We start from the raw sequence: 24,829 nt of genomic DNA on the forward strand, positions 1-24,829 counted from the left end.
TGTAAAAAAAATCTGACGTTTCCCAGCATTTTATGTTGAAGCCAAATGGGAAAAAGAATTCCAAGATAAAATTAACAAATGAAGACTGGTTAAATATATGTACCACAGCATGTACCACAACCGGCTTAAGACAGTGGAAGAGATTTAAATGTAAGAACAATCTCAAGCTTTTCTTAAATCCAAAACATTAAGAGTTGTCAAAGTGGCAACCTGGGCCATGGTCATTGCTGGAGAGTGTTTGGAACCACTACTGTTGACTATTTTCATATTGTTTTTGACTGTCCTGTTGTCCGTACATACTGGTCTGAGCTAGTGAATGCAATGATACAAACTGTGAAGATAAATTTGGATATTAACACGTATAAACACATATCTATCATGATTTTGTGTGGTGTAGGATCCAAGTGTAGGCCGGAGGCAGGGAGGTTACTATTAAGTGATTTAACAAAAAAGAAAACAAACTTACCCCCAACACTGGAGGCAACACAGAGAGGAAATCCAAATGAATGAAAAAATCAGGGAGATATTGCGGAGCTTAGCAAAATGATCCAAAGATGACAGAGAAAACTACAAATAATAATATAAACATAGGGGGTAACTGGAATAAAAATGGGTGAGTGATTACACTGATGTGCAACAGCTGTAAGAGAACACTAAACAGGAAATAACAAAGTATGACTCAGGACTAAGTCAGTAACTGAATACAAGTCCACACAAAGTTGGAACCTGACAAAAAGACAAAACTGAAATCAACAAAGATACAAAAGTAACAAAATGACAGACAGTACAAACCCGTAATATCATATCATTACAACCACCATCTCATACCAACTGTTGTGATTATGAATCTGAGAATATTATTTAATATTTAATATTCATATTTTAATATTTTATCAAATAATATTTCGGTCTGTCAAGGATTGTCCTGTGAATACCAGCCTAGTAAGGCAGTGATATTAGGACAAAATAGAAAGGTGTGAGACCAGCTCTGACATTATTGAACAGCATAAACTCTGCACATATATGGAATGAATTCACACAATTTCTTAAAATACAAGAATTTATTAATAAAAATAAGTCAATTCAAAGACAAACATATTTCAATCAACAAACTCTTTACTATGCTAAAACAATCCAACTAAACTACCAAGCAGAATTAAAGAATAAGGAAGACTAAGGAGCAGTAGAAGAGATCGGACCATTGGAAAGGTGGTGGTTTTATACGGCCAGTGGCATCATGGGAAATCTGCTGTTACAGTTTGCTTGGCTGTGCCAGAAGTAGGTTAAATGCAGTTTATTTTGAAAGTTCCAGGAAAGTCTGTACTGGCCTTTCACGTTGTAATCGTGGCTGTGGTCCCAACACAACTGTTATGTACATTAGAGGAAGTTTAATGATTTGGGTTTGTTTTGTTTCTATAGGACTGACTGAGTTTATTAGGGACTCATCTGTATAGCAAATGTTTATAGAGGCAAACATGAGGCCAACTGTCTGCTAGCTGAATATTGTCTAAAGCTGGGTCAAACAACACAAGAATGATTGAAAAAGTGGCTGAAAAATTATAGTCAAAAATCGTATTTGAAATGACGGGAATGGGACTTAAAGAGACCTGGGTAACAACTTTAGCAAAGTCAACTTGTCCTTTTGAGGTATCTTGTAAATCCTTAGACTAAAATAAATCTTGACATTAGATCTCTTCCACATTGTGATGCAAAATACTTATTTGTAAGTATAGTCTATAATAGCTACAACCAGCTGCAGTTTTGGCTTCTGTATAAAGTCACAGCTCTTATTTATTGTAATGAGTCAGTCATTTGAATGATCCTTCTACAGTTTATACTGACAGGTCCCAACGCAGCCACAAGCTATGGTTTCCTAGCACCATAGAGGCTAGCTGTAATTACCTTTAATGACCATGTTTGTGAGCCGTTTACCATCGGCTACTGCACAGGAAGTGTGGCCAGTTGCCGCTGTCAGTGTGCAGCCAGTAAGAAATGGTGGCAAAAGAGAAAACCACGTGTTTGTGTACGATTTCATTCTGAGTAATTGTATTTGCCTTTGTCTGCTGCGTCCTCCTCTTCCTGCCCAGAAATCCCCAAAGGGATAAACAAAAGGCAAACACACACAGGGGGGAAAAGTGGGAACAGCAGGGTACTGTATGGATGTGAAATGTATATTAAGGAAGTTGTATCCTGGAGATACTGTATGTCTGCTATTAAGATTCCTAACAGGTTGTTATAGGTCTCTACGTCTATGACACCTGGTTTAACAGGTGCCTTAAAGTGCTAAGAGCTGTTCCAAATGAGGTGAACTGCATGAGACTGTCCTAGTTTTTACATTGTTTATTTGCTTATTACCCTTTATTCTAGATTTTTGGTTGTATTTATAACAAAAGGATAGTTTAAAAGTGTTACTACATTACAGGGACTGGCTTTTTCAGCATCTGTAGGAGAATCAAGGTAGTGATCCAACACTTAGATCAAGGCCTGGCTGTCATTAACTAAAAGCCTACTCTTTCACTGAAGATAAAGTTGAACATTTAATCCTGTCATCAATTGCATGGCCATTGAGAAATGTTTCATCACACTTCATGCTGATGTGCAATTTTATGGGACTTGACTTTGTACTTACCTAGATAATCAAAACCCATATCTTGCACGTGTTCATACTCGATTTTTTTCACACTTTGTCAGATGATTTTAAAGTCTGAAAAGTTAGCCATGCATATGTATTTAACCCCATTTAATCTGAAACCCCAAAATCCAGAGCTAACAGTTTTCTTTAGAAGAAATTCAATCAATATAATTCATTTATGTTTAATTTAATCTCAGTATTGATGAAGCTGTTCCATGAAGGCCTCATAGGTCTGTTAGAAAACAGTGAAAAAACAGCATCATGAAGACCAAGAAACACCAGAGACAGGTCAGGCATAACATGAAAGACTTAGGCTAGTTGAGGTGGAAATCTATGTCCTGGGGATGCATAGTAGTTAAACTGGTTAAACTGGCAGCACAGATCACCGAGGCTTGCAGCAACCCTCGATAGACCAGGCACACCTGCAGAATAGCCATACATACTAGACAGAGGTGAGTTTGCAGCAAAGCACAGGAGCCATAGAGAAAGATCAGAATCAGCTTTATTTGCCCAGTTTTGCACACAAACAAGGAATTTGACTTTGATTCCACTTTGGTCTCATTGAAGAAATTGAAAATATAAATATATAAAAGGAGAATAAAAATAAAGCATTTTTTGTAAATATGTATATCTACAGTCTTACAAAAGAGAAGGCCATAGTTGAATTGGTGCCAATATGCATGGTATCAATAGATTTAGCACTGCAAGGTGCCAAGACCCCAAACCCAGCAAGCCGTCCACCAGCCCCTATGCAGGGCAGGCCAGGAGCCAGCTCACTCTGACAACCAGGGTCACACACAATAAATCAAGCAGAAGGACCATGCAGCACTGAGAAGGAAGAATCCCCAGAGCTGGCACAGGCCACTGTGGCAACGGGGCTTCAGAAAGACTGATTTAGGGAGGGCACCATGCAATCCCCCTGATGGGACAGTCCTGGGCAGGTCAGGAAGAATGGAGGCCCCAACCAAGCTGGGGCCATTCCCTGAGAAATGACACGCTGCCACATTGTGCCATTTTTGGTTGATCAGAAGGACCCAAATGCAGACAGGAAATGTGATGATGAGATGATTTAATAAGACAAGGACATTACAAAGATGCAGATGTCGAAGCAGGGAACTGAGGCAATGTGGCTAGTAATCACAGAAATAATAACAGAAGGAAAACGACTCTTATATACCAAATCCTGAGAATTAATAGTAGCATAAAAGCCATAAAAACAGAGAGCAGAAGATGAGAAAGAACTAAGAAAATCAACACAAGTGAATGAACCATTATGGAGTTACCTTAATGATAATCAGCCCTGGATCATGACACATAGACCAAGCCCCACTGATACCACAACAAAAAAACTGCACTCCACTCCACCACAATTGGCCTGATTTAATGAGAAGGTCTTGCAATAGAGGGAAAAACAGCTCGTCTTTGTTTGTTCCTCTTAGTGACAGCCATGGTAAGCACTGTGTGATTCTCAAAGATCAGTGCAGTGTTACAATAACAAAATGCTTCCATCTCCCGAATGTTTACACAGGTAGCGCAACTTCACAAAAAGATGAAAACATTTTAAAGAATGCATAATTCATCCTCTTTACCAGTGGTGTCTACCTGATACAGAATGACTGCATTCTGTGAAAAGATTTGTAAAATAGTGCACTGAAATGTAAAAATGTTTTCCAACAGTGCTACAAAATCAGAGGTTAAACCGCAAATAAATAAACAAACCCTGAACAAGGTTTCTACAAATCTACAAAAGCAGAAACCTTTGAGTTTATTGATAACAATAATAGTTAAATTTTTAGAACCTGACTCTTCCCTATTAGATTAACAATAAACAATCATTTGGTTGTTCTGCCGTGATGAACTCCAGTTGATGGGCTGATGATGCTTCCCATGCTCTCGTGCATTCCTCATACCATCCCACTGCCAGCTGGCGTCCTGCCTAAACTTTAGAAATAAGATTCCATCCCTGATTCAGAAACAGATGGCAGATGTTAATCGTTCAGATTACTTATTCAAACACAGTCAGGAAGCATGATAAACAAGCTGATTGAGAGGGACGCAGTTGTTTATGGAAACACCTGGACATGCCGATCAGTATCAAACACTCAGCTCCAGGAGTATGGCTACAGCCAATTTCTCTTTTCTTAGCTTTTTCTAGGCTAACATTTAGTTCGTTAATCAGACAGTGATGCTGTTTATATTTAATTAGATTTGGTTTTTGTATTTGGGATTTATGAGATCTAGAATTTGAATATGCTTCAGTCATGCTTCTTACTTACCATGGCAAAGTGGTTTTCTACAGTCAGTGGCTGATTCTGTTGTTTGTCTACTTAACTAAAACCTAGGTAAATATTGTCCAACCTTAGAACAAGACTATGACTACTACAAGACTACTATATCACATTCTCTAATGATAGTATAAAACTATGTTAAAAAATAAGATAACACCTTATGACTTATTAACTTGTAACACCGCCATATTATGGCTGCAATTAACTATATGTTGCCATGTAGACAGATTCCTGTCTGAGCTCTGGACTCCTCCAGAGTTAACATTGACCTCTTGGCTACTTTTCCGATGACTACTCTCCTTGCCCGACCTGTTAGGTTAGATGTATAGCCATGTCTTATTAGGTTTGCAGTTGTGCCATATCGTGTACATTTTAGTATAATGGACTGAAAAATGCACTGTGAGAAGTTAAAAACCTGGAAAAGTGTTTGTTAACCTAAGCCTGATTTCCACTTCTTTAGAACTTTCTCTTTAGTCTGTATGCAGTGTACCTTAATCTTCCTGATACTATTTGTTCAGCAATGTTCAGCTGGATTTATCCAGAAATGAAATTACAGAGTGGACTCTACTAATTAGGTGACTCATAAAGTCATTTGGTTACACTTGATTTTATTTAGGGATATCAGACTAACAGGGATGGTTCAGATACACAAATCTGAAAAAAATATTGAAATGCATGCATATTTCCAATCCATTTAACAACATTTAGTCAGACTGAGTCCAGGACTTTGAGACATTGCAGCAATGCATTGATTGTTTTCTTTTTTTAGCCACTCTGTTGCAAAAGGAGTGCAGTGTTTGGGTTAATTTTTGCATGACCCAGCTGAGCTACAGCTGTGAAAAGCACATTTACCTCTAGATTACTTTGCAATAGAGAGGAATTCATCATTGATCCAACATGTTCAGGTCAAAAATAACAAATATCCACGTTGGTGATTGACTGTTGGTATGAGGTGATCATGACAAAATGCTGTTTTTTTGGGGGTTTTTTCTGTGTGAAGGACATTTTTCCTTTACAGACCTGAGCCATGATATCTTGTTAATTTAACATAGAAAAGGCTTAGTCCTGGGAAAACCACAAAAAATACAATTTCACACATTTTACTTTCATGATTGTTTATATGCAAAATGCTAACTGCGGCCTCAGGAATCTGAGCTCTTTAGCTTTTGGATGGGGGGACTTACTGAGACCAAAACTCCTAATGATTGGAAACTGTTTTTAATGTTTTCCATTCATGAGTATTTTTCTCCATTGTAGAACAATGGATTCCACAATACTTCCAAGACAGACAGACATACAACAGTAATTGTTCTTCTAAAATCATTGCAGACGTATTCCTTCCTTGGCTGCTGCAGAGTAACAAAATGTCTGCCATTGTACCCTTGATTCTGGTCAGTCACTGTGCATTGCTTACACAATTTTAAATGATTTGGATTATATATTCAACGAGATAACATAATATATAGTTTAATTGTTTATTGTATATGCCAAATTTGACACCAGATAATACCCCCATCAAACTAGTGTGTATCTGCATTGCATTTCAATTGCCTGGAAAGATAAGCTGCCTTAGGTATATAACGCACCAGCATTGCCTTCCTATGCATGTGACACTATAGCATATGCAGCCTAATCTCCTTTTTTTTTTTTTTAATCACAACTCTGAGACACGACACATAGTGCATAAAGGTACCAAAGCTATGGAATATAAGTAGCATGTGGTACTCAATGTCCTGCATCAATAAGGATTCAAACCCAACTTGTATGCTAAATTCCTGGAGCAGCTCCAACTGACAGCAGGTTAATCTACTTTCTGAATAAGTCAGCTGATACCTATTGATTATTTGGGAACACTTGTTGAGTAATGAATGTTTATTGCCAGATGGTCAGTTGTTCCTGAAATACCGAAAAATATTAAAATAAGTGGTCACGGAAAAAAGCAAACCCCGTCCTGATACGGTACACCTTTCACTTCAATGCATAGAGTATACAATTTCAAAATGGGACAAATACAGGGGTTGGACAATGAAACTGAAACATCTGTCATTTTAGTGTGGGAGGTTTCATGGCTAAATTGGACCAGCCTGGTAGCCAGTCTTCATTGATTGCACATTGCACCAGTAAGAGCAGAGTGTGAAGGTTCAATTAGCAGGGTAAGAGCACAGTTTTATTCAAAATATTGAAATGCACACAACATTATGGGTGACATACCAGAGTTCAAAAGAGGACAAATTGTTGGTGCACGTCTTGCTGGCGCATCTGTGACCAAGACAGCAAGTCTTTGTGATGTATCAAGAGCCACGGTATCCAGGGTAATGTCAGCATACCACCAAGAAGGACGAACCACATCCAACAGGATTAACTGTGGACACAAGAGGAAGCTCTCTGAAAGGGATGTTCGGGTGCTAACCTGGATTGTATCCAAAAAACATAAAACCACAGCTGCCCAAATCACGGCAGAATTAAATGTGCACCTCAACTCTCCTGTTTCCACCAGAACTGTCCGTTGGGAACTCCACAGGGTCAATATACAAGGCTGGGCTGCTATAGCCAAACCGTTGGTCACTCATGCCAATGAAAAACGTCGGTTTCAATGGTGCAAGGAGCGCAAATCTTGGGCTGTGAACAATGTGAAACATGTATTGTTCTCTGATGAGTCCACCTTTACTGTTTTCCCCACATCCAGGAGAGTTACGGTGTGCAGAAGCCCCAAAGAAGCGTACCACCCAGACTGTTGCATGCCCAGAGTGAAGCATGGGGGTGGATCAGTGATGGTTTGGGCTGCCATATCATGGCATTCCCTTGGCCCAATACTTGTGCTAGATGGGCGCGTCACTGCCAAGAACTACCAAACCATTCTTGAGGACCATGTGCATCTAATGGTTCAAACATTGTATCCTGAAGGCGGTGCCGTGTATCAGGATGACAATGCACCAATACACACAGCAAGACTGGTGAAAGATTGGTTTGATGAACATGAAAGTGAAGTTGAACATCTCCCATGGCCTGCACAGTCACCAGATCTAAATATTATTGAACCACTTTGGGGTGTTTTGGAGGAGCGAGTCAGGAAACGTTTTCCTCCACCAGTATCACTTAGTGACCTGGCCACTATCCTGCAAGAAGAATGGCTTAAAATCCCTCTGACCACTGTGCAGGACTTGTATATGTCATTCCCAAGACGAATGGATGCTGTATTGGCCGCAAAAGGAGGCCCTACACCATACTAATAAATTATTGTGGTCTAAAACCAGGTGTTTCAGTTTCATTGTCCAACCCCTGTATACTTGATAGGTGTGACAGGTCTTATTGATCCACTAACATGCAGCATTTTCACACATCTCTACCCATGTGACATGCTTTTCAATAGTCAAACAAACAAGGCAAGATGGGAAACAGAGTTACCACAGCTTGAAATTCTGCTTTTGTTAATAAGTAAATCCTGTTGAGATTCACAAAACCTTTGAATAGATAAATATACACTACATGACTAAATGTTTGTGCAACAATCAGCGTTAACACCACACCCACACAGGATTAATGAAACCAGTGATTACAGTTTTTGGGTGCACATGTGCTTAGAAAGCTGTACTTGTAAACACTATTTTACCCCTAAAAAGGGCCTGTTTGAAAGCATGAGTGGTCTCACAGATGCTGTTCAAGTCTATCCATTTGGCAGAAGAAGAAGTTTGATTTGATAAAAAAGTGGTCTGTCAGTTAGTTGGCTGCCAAAGGGAACCATTTTATGCAGAAACCAAGTGACCCCATATTAACCACAGCAGTGGATGAATAAAATATCTCCACTTAAAAGACAATAGGAAATTTCTCCAAAGAGCTTGGTCTCAAAAACAAGCAGCAGCATTTCTCATCCTTTGAATGTATTTATTTTTCTTTTCATTTAATATGCGGATACATCACTAAAATGTTTTAACAGAGTAGACTCCAGAAGCATTCCTGGTCCCATGCTATGACTCCTCTGCAGCATGTTCTTAATACACGGCTGCCTGAAGGCAAGAAAATTAATCTCTGCTTGTTTTCATTCTTGTCCACTGAGTACAAATATCTCAAAACTTTCTGAAATCTGATCTACTGAATTCGAGAATATTATTTCCTTTGCAGATTCAAATTGTTAAGCTTTTTGAACATAAGGTTTGGCACAGAATGTGGAAATAAACACCATCCGAACTTTTTCTGTATATTGTCAGAGCATTTTTGTACATTCTGTATTAATGGAATTTTTGTTTTAATTTCTCTTACATGTGGTCGTAATTGAGCTTTGGCATGTTTGAAAAAGTAATTGTTCACTGGTTATACTAACACTCTTCACATTATGCACGCTGGCAGGTAAACCAGTTTTTACAGACCATAAAATAATAAAAAAATACTTGATTATTTGTAAAACAAAAACTCAACATATCGCCTGGTGTTTCCACATGAGACCTTGCTCTCATTGGCAAAGCATGCAGGTTTGACTAATCAGTCGTTCTAAATGTCAGGATGTGTGCACAGCAGTCACCTGACCAACACGACAGATGTGGACTGAGGGTGGAATAACATTTGTTTTCATCCTAAATTGCCAGGCTCCTGTCAGAGTTCACTGCTGTGTAATGTTGCAACATTGTGCTACTGTAACTGTGTGAAGGCTGTCCTTGGCTTTGGTCCTGCCACAGATATGAATTACAGTGTTGCAATCTTAGAAACTGTTAGTAGCAAAAGCAGTGACTAAATAGACACTTGAGAGCTTTACAGGGTCTTGCAAAAGTATTTAACTTTGTCACAGTTTGCCTAATAACAAACCATTAACTTAACTGTATTTTAATTGGGATTTTATTCGATCACAAACAAATTTAGTGCATAATTGTGAGGTGAAATGAAAACAAAATGATTTCAATTTTTTTATAAAAGAAAATCTACAAAATGGAATATGCACATCTATCCCCCCTCCGCCTCCGAATTTTACTGTGACACACCTCAAAAAAAGCCAGAGGAAGAAATTACCTTACCTTAAGATGTCACCCAGATGAATAGTCCACCTGTGTGTAATTTATTCACATAATAAATCCACCTGTTCTCTGAAGGTCTCAGAATATAAGTGAACAAACAGCACCATGAATACCAAGGAACACAGTAGACAGGTCAGCGGTAAAGTTGCAGAGAAGTTATGAATAAATATCCCAAACTTTGACCATCCCACAGAGCACTGTTCAATCCATCCTCTGAAAATGGAAATAGTTTGGTACTACTATTACCCTACCAAGACATGGCCATCCACCCAATGCAAGAAGAGTTGCAGAGATCAACGGCTCAGGTGAGGGAATCACTTGACAGGATAACTATTAGTCAAGAAATTCACAAATCTGACCTTTATGAAAGAGTGGTGAGAAGAAAGCCACTGTTGAAAGACACCTATGAAAAGTCAATTTTGTAGTTTGCTATAAGGCATGTGGGGGACACAATAAACATGTGGAAGAAGGTTCTGTGGATTAGGTGGCACCATAATTGTGCACCACGCAACATAAACTGGAGTTGGAGACCTCTGCATTAGAGTGACCCTTTTAAAGTTCAGACCTAAATCTAAATAAGAGATTCAATATAAAAATGCTCTTTAGAGATTTTGCAAAGAAAGGACAAAAATAAAGACATACCTTGCAGCTGCAGCAGTAGTGAAAGGAGGTTCTACCATGTATTGCTCTTCAAATCATATATTATTTTCCTTCAACTTCACAGTTACAGGTCCTTCTCAAAATATTAGCATATTGTGATAAAGTTCATTATTTTCTATAATGTAATGATGAAAATTTAACATTCATATATTTTAGATTCATTGCACACTAACTGAAATATTTCAGGTCTTTTATTGTCTTAATATGGATGATTTTGGCATACAGCTCATGAAAACCCAAAATTCCTATCTCACAAAATTAGCATATTTCATCCGACCAATAAAAGAAAAGTGTTTTTAATACAAACAACATCAACCTTCAAATAATCATGTACAGTTATGCACTGAATACTTGGTCGGGAATCCTTTTGCAGAAATGACTGCTTCAATGCGGCGTGGCATGGAGGCAATCAGCCTGTGGCACTGCTGAGGTCTTATGGAGGCCCAGGATGCTTCGATAGCAGCCTTTAGCTCATCCAGAGTGTTGGGTCTTGAGTCTCTCAACGTTCTCTTCACAATATCCCACAGATTCTCTATGGGGTTCAGGTCAGGAGAGTTGGCAGGCCAATTGAGCACAGTGATACCATGGTCAGTAAACCATTTACCAGTGGTTTTGGCACTGTGAGCAGGTGCCAGGTCGTGCTGAAAAATGAAATCTTCATCTCCATAAAGCTTTTCAGCAGATGGAAGCATGAAGTGCTCCAAAATCTCCTGATAGCTAGCTGCATTGACCCTGCCCTTGATAAAACACAGTGGACCAACACCAGCAGCTGACACGGCACCCCAGACCATCACTGACTGTGGGTACTTGACACTGGACTTCTGGCATTTTGGCATTTCCTTCTCCCCAGTCTTCCTCCAGACTCTGGCTCCTTGATTTCCGAATGACATGCAGAATTTGCTTTCATCCGAAAAAAGTACTTTGGACCACTGAGCAACAGTCCAGTGCTGCTTCTCTGTAGCCCAGGTCAGGCGCTTCTGCCGCTGTTTCTGGTTCAAAAGTGGCTTGACCTGGGGAATGCGGCACCTGTAGCCTATTTCCTGCACACGCCTGTGCACGGTGGCTCTGGATGTTTCTACTCCAGACTCAGTCCACTGCTTCCGCAGGTCCCCCAAGGTCTGGAATCGGCCCTTCTCCAAAATCTTCCTCAGGGTCCGGTCACCTCTTCTCGTTGTGCAGCGTTTTCTGCCACACTTTTTCCTTCCCACAGACTTCCCACTGAGGTGCCTTGATACAGCACTCTGGGAACAGCCTATTCGTTCAGACATTTATTTCTGTGTCTTACCCTCTTGCTTGAGGGTGTCAATAGTGGCCTTCTGGACAGCAGTCAGGTCGGCAGTCTTACCCACGATTGGGGTTTTGAGTGATGAACCAGGCTGGGAGTTTTAAAGGCCTCAGGAATCTTTTGCAGGTGTTTAGAGTTAACTCGTTGATTCAGATGATTAGGTTCATAGCTCGTTTAGAGACCCTTTTAATGATATGCTAATTTTGTGAGATAGGAATTTTGGGTTTCCATGAGCTGTATGCCAAAATCATCCGTATTAAGACAATAAAAGACCTGAAATATTTCAGTTAGTGTGCAATGAATCTAAAATATATGAATGTTAAATTTTCATCATGACATTATGGAAAATAATTAACTTTATCACAATATGCTAATATTTTGAGAAGGACTTGTATGTATTACTAAGGGTTAGCCTTCTACATAAAATCTCAATAAAATACATAGACGTTTGCAGCTGTCATGGGTCAAAATGTGAGCAACTTAAAGGGGATGGATAGTTTATGTAAGGCCCTGTAAATTCTCACTTTAATTTTGAATCTGTACTGCAAGTTTGAATGGCACAGTAAATATTCCCTATTTATTTGTGGTTTCAAGTACAGTAACTTCTTCATTGCTGATTTGTATGTTTCATGATGTTGTAGGTTCAGTAGGCTGGAATAATACAAAACAATTCATGGGTTAAAATGTTTGTTCCGGTCTGTAACTACTTAGTTCTAGTGGTAGGCTGCTGTTACGTCACCCCACATAGGAAGACACTTTGCTCATATCCTGACCTTTAGAAAGTTACAGTGAAACAGCTCCACTGATAAGGACACTCCGACTCTTCTTAAACCCCCCGGGGCGGACGTGCGGCCAGAGCTACGCGGCTAGACCTGGCCATCCACTTGTTGAGTTCACAACAGTTCAACCAGAGCCGCTCTATTTAAAGAGGCAACAACATGGCACACGGGCTTGTCAGGCGGGAGTCAGTGGAAACGGAGATGCACAAATCCGAAGACAAAGGGAAGACGTTTGTTTACACCAAAAAGAAGGGCTACGATGTCACCAGAAACCCCCACCACAACAAGGTGAGTGTTCGTGGAGCTTTTGGTGAGTTTACCTCTTGTTTCTGAGAGCAACAAGCGGGGACAAGTAAGCTGCTGCGTTCAGGCGCTATAGGAGATATTAGTCCTCGGAACAAAAAAGGTTATTGTAAGCTAACAATATAAGGGGAAAATGCGTTATTCTGTAATATAATTGTTCGTGTGTTCTAGAAAACCTTTAGAGGTGTTATAGCCCAGCACTGGCTAGTTTCAGAACAAAATCAACGTTTTCCCACTGATTTGCAACAGAAATTAAGTAAATTTACACAATTTCAGTGTCTTCTATATGTTTATCGACGTCCTCATTCTATCCATTATAGAGGCAGCAACTACCAAACAAACTCTTAGCGAATGTGAAGCATTTGTATATCAAGTCTAGCTGCCTTGTATTTGTTTACTGACTCCTGACGGAGCCCAGGGGCAGCTAGTGAACGTCACATTAGCCAGGACGTTTGGGTATCAGCTTTAGACGCGGTTATATTTAGAATTTAAAGAGACCAAACGCAGCTACCGCACAGAGCGGGGAGACCTCTGCTGCCCTACCGCTTCGGAGACCATAGGAGAGTGGTTATAATGTATTCTAAGGTCATAGGTAGGCGCACTGCAGCATGAATCAGCATGTTGCATCTTATCATGTTGATTAGCTTTAATTAAAGCTTAAAGTTCCTTTTCTATATGCCCCCATAGAATAAATCAAAGAAAGACAGATAAGTTACACAAGCAGGCAGTAAATAATGTTGGGTAACGTATAAATTAGATTGAGTGTGACTTTACTTGTCACTGCTGATAAAAAAAAAAAAAGCTTATCAGTGTTGGGAATTAGATGCTGGATTTCCCCGGCACATTCATTCCCATGAATATTTATTTGCTCACATTTAGTTTATTTCTTTATTTGTTTAAGAATGACAATGGCTTATGTAAATAGGTCCAATTCAGATATGTAGAGTAATTCTCATCCACAGTCTGTATCAGAAACGTTTGAGTGACTGCCTGTGAGTTTTCCAGTGTTTTCTCTTGGCTTGATAATGGACTGGGGCCCCAGAGGTCAAGGTGTGGTCACAGGGGCTTCTGTCCATGGTGCTGACTGACCGTTAAAACAGCAGCCGTAATTCTGACTCCACAAAGTGCAATCCAACTGCTCTTTTGCAGACATTCAACTTTTTAAAACAATTCTTTCAGTCATTATTTTACCCTCTGAGTTGTTTTCTGTTCGCATATGTTCCCTTATTGAGAAAGAAAGCAACATGTAGGTGCTTTACCTCGTTTATTTCTGTTTGTTTGGCCAGTGGCTGTCAGATGTAATATTAAAAACACACTTGGTGTACAGAGCCTTGCAAAGGTATTCACACCCCTTAAAGTTTTTTTTAACGTTTGTACACATTACAACAAAAAAAACATCAGTATATCTACTTGGGATTTCAATACAGAGTAGTACAGGATTGTGAAGTGGAAAGAAAGTGATACATGGTTCTTAAAAGTGTTTTACAAATAGAAATCTTGATTGACCCGTATGTAGCTCCGTCCACATTTCTATCAAATCTGACCAGGCCACCAGTGCAGATAAAAAGCATCCCCTCAGCATGATGCTGCCATTGCCCAGGGTCATTGGGGGGAGTTCAGGTTGTTGTACAGCTTCTCTAACATGGCTTGGGCCAAACTACAAACTGGACGATTTATGGCCACATCTTGATAGGTTTGTCATGGTACCATAATCTTTCCAGTTTTAAATGATGGATTGACCTGTCTAGTGTGTTCCATGATCTTTCATGTTGTATTTTGTCCGAATGTTCTTTAACAAACCTTAGATGCTTTCACAGAACAGCTGCCTTTTATTCTAATTAGGTCACTTTTGAGGACAGATGGTTGCACTGGATTTTGTTTAGGGGTACCAGAGTAAAGGGGACTGGATATAAATGCAATACAGACTTTTAAGACTTTTTATCAGTAAAGAACCATGCATCGAGTCATCTCCACTTCTCAACACAATGTTTTCCCAATAAAACACACTGAAGTTTGCAGTTGGATAATGAAGCAATGTGACCTGTGAGTTCACCATCTACTTCACATAGAAAGGTGTTCAGAGCTGATAAAGCTGACAGACAGTTTACTGCTGTTGTGTGAGCTATCAGCCAGGCGGTTGATAAGTCAGCTAGTGAAGTTCTATCAGGCCATTGTCTATGGGGTGAGCTGGTGCCTGTATGCTGTAACTCCTAATGATGGCACCAAATGCTGCCCATCAGCCCCGTGTGTTTGTTTTACTGTGTAACACTATACAGTTAAGTGAAATGTGTGTGTACACTGATGCAAGATGTAGCACTATACTCAAAAAGCTTTTTCATCTGGAAAAACAGAGGTGTTATGTTTCGAAAAGATTATGTTCATTAATATATTTAAAAATCTTCAGAGTTCAACTCCAATTCTTACTCAACTTCATTTCAAGTAGCCAAACATTCATTGAAAGATGAACAAAAATATCAGTTAAAAGCTTATAATTTCTGCATTGCATGTTATGTTTCTCCATGCTTATCAGGAACTTTGGCAGGCATGATGAGATTCTGTTGTCACAGCAGAAATGTACCAACATCCTCTCTGTAGCTACAGGTTTTTCTCTGACTTTACTTTTTGACACTTCCTTAAAAGAAGAATCCAAAACAAATCAGATTTCTTTTACTTTCAAATTTGATCTGAACACTGTACAGGGTCACATGACATGTTTTACTAAATCTGCATTTGTTATGTTCCTGTTTTATTCTTCAAGCACTGATGGTTTCTGTGACTTTGATCTGTTTTTCTGTCCCCAATCATATGTAATAAAAAAAAAACTTAGCTTTGGAAGCAAATGTTACAATTTCATAGTATATATGTATGTATGTATGTATGTATGTGTATGTGTATGTGTGTGTGTGTGTGTGTGTGTGTGTGTGTGTGTGTGTGTATGAAATTGTAACATTTGCTTCCAAAGTTAAGTTTTTTTTTTTTATTATAAATGATTTTTAATATATTATAATGTTATCTGGTTGTATCATGTCTATCTCAGAATAATCTCACTTTCTATCTCTTATTGCACTGAACAGATGAAATTCTTTACTATTTAATACAATGATGGAGTACTTTTAAAGCTCAGAAAAAAAAATGTCACCACTATACGTCAAAATGCTCTAAGGCTGAAAAATCTGCAGTGTTCAGCTACGTAGGTGAAGCTGCTGCCCAGATGATCATTGCACTGTAGGGTCACTTGTTGCAGGTTTTCTGTGATTTTCTGAGGTGGGGATGAGTTTTCTGCTAAAGGTTTGCTTTAAGAATCAGAATGCATACCTCTTTTGATTTAAATATTCTTCTTCTCAGCTAAGTAAGCTAAGCTCATTATGCTAAGCACTGGATCTTCTCAAGGCTGTGTTCTCAGCCCACAAAAAATTTACTCTAACACATGACGGTGCATCCAGATATGAGGGAAACCTAGTCACTTAGTTCACAGATGACGCCACAGTGGTAGGACTGATTAGGGGAAACAATGAATCAATGAACAGGAAAGAGGCTGAACACCTTGAGGGTTGGTGCCGAGAGAACATTCTGGTGCTAAACATAGTCAAAAACAAAGGAAATGATGATTGACTTCTGAGGGACACAGAGTGAGCATGCTCAACATCAGTGACTGTCCAGTGGAGAGAGTTGAGGACATTAGGTTCCCAGGTGTGCAGATGTTGAAGGACAAAAGCTGGCACAAGAACATTTCAGCAATCACAAATCGCTCCCAGCTAAGATTGCCCTTCCTGAGAAGGTTGGAACAGGTTTATCTCACTACCAGTGTCCTCAGAACCTTCTACAGACGTGTAGTTGAGGGAATTCCAACATAATGTTTATCAGTACCACACTGTTCCAGTATGTCCAATAAGGCTCTGCAGAGAATAGTTAGAGCAGTTGATCAGATCAGTAGAGTTTCTCTCCTCTCTGTCCAAAATATCTTCCAAAACCGCTACAGAAGCAGGACAATGAACATCATCAAGGACCCCTCACATTTGCTCCGTACATTCTTCAAAACGCTGCCATCTGGCAAATGTCACAGCAGAATATGGCTGGGGTGTTTGCTACAGGATCTGCATGTATGTTTATATATTTTTTAAACATTTTAAAATTTCCAATGCTGCACTATGATTGTATACAAAGCAGATTGACAATAAAGCTTGGTTTCATTTGAATTTTACATAACTGCTTCGCATAGAGGTCAATCTAAAAAGCTAAAGCCTCAGCGTTTAGGCTTAGTCTTGTTTCTTTACTTCTCAGGTTACACAACCAGTGAATAGTGAACCCTCTTTCAACGGGTCGAATATGGTGAGCCACATTCATATGGAAGTATAACTGTCCTGTCACTTAAGGCCTTCAAATGCAGGGAAATGTTTACGTACATTCATAGTTCGCACAAATATCATTTTTACACGTTCAGATAGTTTTTCTTTGAGGATAGAATTATTATACAACAAACAACTTCAGCAGAGTCAAACATACAAGTTCAAATATATGCACATATCCTCACTAATATTTGGATAAATGTTTCTTAGGAAGTTGCAGAGAAACAACATGTGTTTTGTTAGCACTAGAAAGGTTGTGGCATCCATCCATCCATCCATCCATCCATCCCTGTCTTTTAGTGTTTAACCCTTTCTCTCTCCTAGACATGGCGATTGACTGAGCTTAACTGTAACTAATTATATGTGCTCTTTTTCAGACTCTAACCTTGAAAACTGGTTCAGAGTTTATCTGTTCTTTCTTTCTAGGTGAAACGACTAAAGGAGCTACATCCATTAACATTTACTTCTCCTTCCCATAGAAAGTACTCCTGGATCAGTGCTTCTGTGTTCTTTTTGTGTCTCTGCTCTGTTCTCTCTAACCCCCAGTCGGTTGTGGCAGATGGCCGCTCACACTGAGCCTGGCTCTGCAGGAGGTTTCTTCCTGTTAAAAGGGAGTTTTTCTCTCCACTGTCGCTACATGCATGCTCAGTATGAGGGATTGCTGCAAAGTCAACGCTAGTGACTGTCCATTTTCTCTACATGCTCATCCGGGAGGAATGAATGCTGCAAGTCACTGACTGGATGCAATCTGCTGGGTTTCCTTAGACAGAAAAACTTTTTATCCAATTTGAATAAAAAGCTAACTCCGACTGCACTGTTCAATGGTTAGGATTAATTGGAATGTATGAACCTGACTGTTGTGAAGTGCCTTGAGACAACATGTGTTGTAAATTGGCGCTATATAAATAAAACTGAATTGAATTGAATTTCTGTGGATACCACATATGTTTAACTAATGGAACTTGCAGTACAGAAAGAAGAAGAAAACAAAAGTTAAATTCTGCCCCCAGTACTGGGGGTTGGGCTTAAGAGGTTAAACTTCACCTGAAATAAACAGCTACATGGTTGAAAGTTAGGCACAAGTGGATGTTCCTAAATGATCCCAAACAGCCAATAAAACTGGTCTTGGAATGCTTAAAGCACAAAGCAATCCCACTGAAAATTTAGAAGCAACCAGTTTAAAAAATGAGCTCTACGTTTTTAAGGAAGTAGAGTGGTTAAATATTATGCCTTGACGGTGCCTAAAATCCCTGCAGTTTCTGTGTAATTTGTTAAGAGAAATGTATTATGACCTAAGTATTTTATGTTTTTTTTTTTACCTTTTTTTTTAATTAGAAACAATGTACTACAAATTCCATATTCGACACTGAGCTCTAGTTTCTAAAAGTCATTGAGGTTGCATGTTGTATAAACATGCTGATAAAATACATTTTAAAAGCAGATGAGCGTATGTACATTTACACTGGCATTGTGCATTATCTGTGCTTTATTCAAAGTATCTCATAAACCAAACTTTCTGACAGACTGATCTTATCCTAAAATGACTGAGATTTTAGTTTTCAAATCAGTTTTGCTCGTGATTTAATCTCTGCAATTTTCTCTCTCTCTTCCCTTTTTGCACTGTTCTTTTTGAGTGGTGTGAAGAGTAAATGTTATGAGCTACAGTCTTTTGTTGTTCCCTTTTACAAGGTGGTTTTTCATCTCACTTCAAAGCTGGCCATCATAAATTAGCTAACTGCTGTGTTCATACGTTGTTTTGGAAGAAAGTGTGGTTTTATAAGGCAATTTTGTTAGTGCAAAAACTTCAAAAGCATTAAACACTGCTGTGCCTATTTCTACTTGATACAAGGTTTGTTCTTTAAGGCCTAAAGAAAAAGAAGAACTGGAACAAAAGCGAGATGTCCTATAGGTATGTTGAAATAGAAACAAGGTTGTAAACTGGAGCTGCATGGTGGATGTACCTGATGAACCGTCATGCTTTCATCAGTTGGCCAAATACACAGGTGAGAGTACCGGCAGAAAAATGGTTGCTTATGCAGCCAGGTGAACTGTTCACTGTCAGTGCTTCTACATGAGCCAAAGGCCAGGAAATTGAAGTAGAAGGTAGGAAATGACTGCTAAATCATGTTAGGAGTCAGGTACAGGCAGGTCCTTGTGGCCCAGGCAGTACAACATTGTTACCCTCGTCCAGATTTCTGCAAGCCCTTGGGATGAGGTGTGTTTGCCTCTCTTAGCTGGTCCACTTGACCTCTAACAGGAGCCAGTCACAGCACAACCTGCTAATTGATGCTAAGGGATGCAGTGCTGAAAGCAGCCTCTCCTCACATCGACAGGCTTCGTTTGCCTCTAATCTCTCTGCATGTGCGCATACGCCTCGCTCGGGGATGTATGGACTCACACAGCCTCACCTTTCTCCCTCCTCCCTCCATCAAGGTGTAAGCGGATATTATAGGTGAGTTTTGTGTGCAATAAAGAGATGAAGTAGGGTATGAGGTGCAGAAAGGAACCTCTGTGGTGGTGAGCAGAGTGCTGGCCTTGCACCACAGAAGTCCTCTGTCTCTTTGCTTGATCACCTTAATGAGGCATCAGTGTGCATCTCAGCTCTCGGTACTGCTCTCTGATGCCGGCGTCACCTGGTGCTGCTTTGAAAAACAACATTTTAAAAAGAAACCCTCTTAGGGTCTAATTAGAGATGCAGGATCTCACCAAACTGAGGTATTTGTTGTGCCTGAGACAAACTGGTGACCTTTTACTGGTTCTCCGCTGTAGGGAACTTAACAAATAGTTGATGGTAAAAGATGAGGAGAATGAGAACTACAGTTCCCGTTTGTTTTTGTTGACCAGTAGGATGGTACTATTTCACGGTTGTTATTTAATTTTGCAGTTTGCCAATTTGCAGCCCCATATCCTACCCTTATGTTGTCAGTTTTTGATTTTATTTATTTACTTAGGAAAAAATACCCAAACCAATTTGCCTATGTGTGAAAAATTACCTGTAAAACTACAAACTAGCTATGTCACCCTAAGCTGCAACACCTACCATCTAGTAGTTTTGTGATAGGTGGTGACAATGAGTCTTTTACAGCACTGTTGGGAAATTTTAGCTTTTTTTTGTGTTTTGATGCAGCCACATTGGAAGATTTTAACCATAAACAACCTTTTTAATGTAAGTCCACTTCATCTTAATCTAATTTAGGTTCAGACTTTTACTAGACCATTCTAAAACCTTGGTTTATTTAGAGATTCAGAAGTGGACTTGCTGTTGCACCTTGGATCATTGTCCTGCTGCAGAGCTTCACTTGAGGTCATGGACTGATGGCCAGGTAGTTTACGTGAGAATTTTCTGGTTGATTACAGAATTCATGGTGCTATACATGATAACAAGTCTTTATATGATTTGTAATCCTTTCCGGACAAGATATCAATGACTTTGTTTCTAATCTGTCCTTGAATTTCTTCAGATTAGGCGTGGTGTGTTGCTTTTTGGGTCTTTTAGCCCACTTCATGTTGTCAGTCAGGTTTTGTTTAAGTAATTTGTGATTTAACAATGGGGGGCTGTTATGTTTTTACATAGGGCCAGCTTTGTGTTTCCCTTAATACACGAAATCCTCATTTGAAAACATATTTTGGATTTACTCAGGTTATCTTTGCATGATAAAAAAATAGTTTGATGATCTGAATTGTGACAAAAAAGCAAAAAACAGAAGATCACCAATAATGCTGTATAAAACCTCCTGACTGAACGCGTGTTGGTATGAAAGATCCCTCTGGTGGGCATAGTTGGTACGAAACAGACCAAAGGTGGAAACAAATTGACACATGGTTTGTACAAAATGTCCTCATGGTGGCTGTAAATTGACACATGGTTGCCAGGAAACCTACTCTTTCTGCGTGCAAATTTATAAATTATCAGTATAAAACGTTCGGTGATGGCTGTTCATTTTCATACCTGGAAAAGGTCTGTTATGAGATGACAAAAAGTAAAAAAATGTTTTGAAGAATAAAACAACCAGCAGCCTTTTTGTAGCAACTATCTTCTATGCACATTTTACCTGCTTGCAAAACTTACAAAAAAATATCTCAATGGTGAATAGATGATGACTAGAAGACCCACAAAAAACCTACATTCAAAACAATGGGCCATCAAATGAAAAAGGAGCCTGTCATTCATCCTTTTAATGATAAATCCCACCAAACTCCTGTTGATCCTCATTCTAAACAGTAACGTTGTGTTTATCGAAGGCTATAAAACTTATAAACAGCATGGATAATTTAGACCTGGGAATACTAAATTAAATGGAGAGCTCACATGCAGACAGCTCTTGAATTAGATTTGCCATTTGTAACCACAGACTGCATATGACACTGCATGATGAAACACTATATTTAAGAATATTTGTTTTTAGCATGTGCTGAATAGTGCATAGCTGATTAGGCAGCGAAGATCTGAAGCCAGATGGCGAAGGTCCTAATAACTCCATGCAGCAGCATATAACTCTCATTTTAGATTTATTCTGGTTTGGCTGCAGCTTTCACTCACTTTTTCATGCAGTAAAGAATATTTACTTTGAATTTTCCTTTACTGGAAGGCTTTCACATTCAGTACCTAAATATTAATTATTAGACTTTCCTTAAACTTTGTACTTCTGATACATTTCTAGCTTGAAAGATTTTGTACACAGTTTTTTTTAATCTATTTTTTGTTACACTAAATTCAGAATTAGTGTCTCTGAATAACCAAACCAGTCTTTACCACATATGTTCAGAGTTGTTTCACAATTATTAAAATGTGTCTGGTAAAACAAAAATCTAGCATTCTTGAGCAGTGACTTTTAGGAACTGCTATAAGAAGCTTGGTTTTTCATAAAACCTTAGTGTCAGCATGAAAGTGGGAAATTTATATTTCTGCACAGTCACGGGTTATAAAAGTTTAGTGCCTACACTTGTTGGAAAAATCCATGTCAGTGAAGTCTTTATGCTGCAAGCCAAGCTTCTCATGTCGTTTGATTGTTTTACTGGATTCATCGCTCTCATCCCTGTTTTGGCCTTCTTGACCTACTCTGCTGAAAACATGTGATGTCCTTTTATATGGACACATTTTCCCATAAGTGATGAGCAGCAGTGAATTCAGGATTGCATTTTAAAATATCTTTTAACTTGACAGATGCAATTTAAATAGGCATGCTCCTTTTTATAAGCCATTTAGCATTTCAGTTTTTACAAGTTCTAAATCTGTCCTATGAAATTATAAACAGCTTAGAACTGAATGTTTCTTTGCTTTCTGTTATTAGCTAGAGTTTGATGTAAATCTGGATTCTAATAACTACTATTTGCACTAATTGGTTTTCTATTGTGAAAGTCAGACATTAGGAATAAACTATTGCTAAGCCGCAGAAAAGTTGGACAGAGGATGGACCTCACTAAAGTTGTCATGGCAAAAAGAAAGAGTAACCTGTTAAATTATGTGGTGTTAGGGATTTTGGGTATTTGGGGTATATTTCGTTTTTTTTGTTATTGTTTACATTTAGGCTTTATCTTTTTAAATATTGATAGGGTGGAATCTGGGGTATATGTTGGTACACTGGATGTTAGACTTAAGTGCTTTCAGAACCCTGTTAACCGAAGATCAACTAATGGATGGTTTACTTTCCTTTTACCAAGACTTTTTACGGTGGAACCCATTTTTATTCAAAAGTCCGGAATTTTCAAGTTCCAGGTCCAGAAAAAGCAAATGGAATGCTAAATTGAACAGTCCATGATCTCTGAGCATCACTGAGTCCAGAACATGAAATGAATGCCACTCATGACAGTTTTTTTTTCCAATTTCTGCAACATTACAATCAGCAGCAGTATCTTTTTTAAACGGTGGCGCTCAAAGTACTGTATAACATCAACGTGTGAACATGTCCTCTGTGTCCACATGCCCTATGGGTCCTCTGTGTTACACAGAGGACCCATTTTGACTTGTATTACTAATAGTAGCCTGGCCAATAAGCACAATTAACAACTGTAGTACAGTTATGATGGGTGCAATGTCATTCCCAGATCTAAGTTTCAACTTCCAAGGTAAATGGACCATTGTAATGGAGCTTCTTAACCATGAAGCCATCCGTTTAAAACATAAGTTTTGTTTTCAATTTGATTAAATGTACTATATCATACTTTAGGGAGCTACTTTACGAAACCTAAAGGGAGCTACTTTAGGAAACCTAAAAAATCCTGAAAGTGTGAAAAACAAGTACATTACAATTGGCAGTTCATTGTTTTGATTGATTGTTTTGCTTTGATTGATAAATGGTGTCTTCTGAATAAGGTTTTGAGAGCCACGTTTTTAAGCGCCGGTAAAACCAGACAAGTAAAACCAGGTAGGTTATGTATAGAAAAGTAAGACTTTTGGCTTCTTCCATTCACCGCTACTATGTTTAATAAAACCACTTTACTGCTTAATATAAAGTTGGCCACTCTTGTGACACAGTTGTTGATTGAAACAGTAGTTGGAGAAACAGCTGCCAGCAGCAGAGAGACAATGCTGATCAGAACCAGAGAAGCAATGACATATATATGATTTCCGCCAGAATATGTTTTTTTTTTTAAGTATAAGTTTTTTAACAAGGTGTCATTCACCACTGTAGCAAATTGTGGGGTCATTACAGAGTGCTTTTAAATCTCTGGACAGGGTGCTGGTCTGTTACGTACTTAAGCTACTTGACTTCATCCTCCTCTCTAGATAAATACCAGGTATAAAATCACCTCATGAGCTTATATTTGAGCTGGAAACTTTGTTATCACTACTTTCCTCTTGGGTGGCCATAGAAATGAATAGAGCTATCATGGCATGTAGGAATAAAATCCGTTTCAGATCAAAAGTATGGACATTAGTGTGCATTCAGTTTTTATCCCCAATTAATATTTTTAGAGTCTGGGCAAGTATTAAACAGCTTCTGTGTGTGTGTGTGTGTGTGTGTGTGTGTGTGTGTGTGTGTGTGTGTGTGTGTGTGTGTGTGTTTGCGCATTCATAACATTCTGTTTAGGAGTGGGTGGGCATAGTAAAGATAAATACAACAAGGTCAACATTCAGATTCCACTCCTTCGTTCAACTGAGCTGAAAAATGTGACAGGTCTGTCTTTGTTCAGGGCTCATGGAAAACATCTGCACCTAGTAGGTGGATCACAGAGCTCTACGCATGTGTGTGTCACAGAACAGTGTGTGTCCAGGTGTTGCCAGGTGTTTCAGGTTGACTGCACATACTGCAGGTGACCAGAAATTCCTCTGATAGACTGAAGTGAATCGCCCAGACAGATAGAAAGCTGTACACACACACACACACACACACACATGCATATTTTTGTTAACCTGCTGGTCGTCTTCTGGGACAGCAGAATGTAATTTGATCAGAATGTCAGTTCAGCTGACTGCAATCCAACACACTCTAAGGATGGGTTTATTCAGTAGTCAAAAGATCTACCTCCTGAGGTCACTTTTGAGTTTTTTTCTTTTGTTTTGTTTTGTTTTGTTTGTTTCATGAGAGTGGT

The 24,829-nt window shown here is 39.0% G+C and overlaps 1 protein-coding gene across 1 annotated transcript in view; it reads left to right on the forward strand.

Annotated features, from left to right (window-relative positions):
• Positions 1-12,626: 12,626 nt before the first annotated feature.
• me1 (malic enzyme 1, NADP(+)-dependent, cytosolic) overlaps positions 12,627-24,829 on the forward strand; it is a 101,739-nt gene continuing 89,536 nt past the window's right edge. The window contains exon 1 of the mRNA XM_047358645.1: positions 12,627-12,935. Within this exon, the coding sequence (XP_047214601.1) occupies positions 12,807-12,935 (129 nt within the window). The 5' untranslated portion in view covers positions 12,627-12,806. The remainder of the gene's footprint in view (positions 12,936-24,829) is intronic.

This window comes from Girardinichthys multiradiatus, chromosome 3 (assembly GCF_021462225.1).
Source record: "Girardinichthys multiradiatus isolate DD_20200921_A chromosome 3, DD_fGirMul_XY1, whole genome shotgun sequence".
Classification (NCBI taxonomy): domain Eukaryota; kingdom Metazoa; phylum Chordata; class Actinopteri; order Cyprinodontiformes; family Goodeidae; genus Girardinichthys; species Girardinichthys multiradiatus.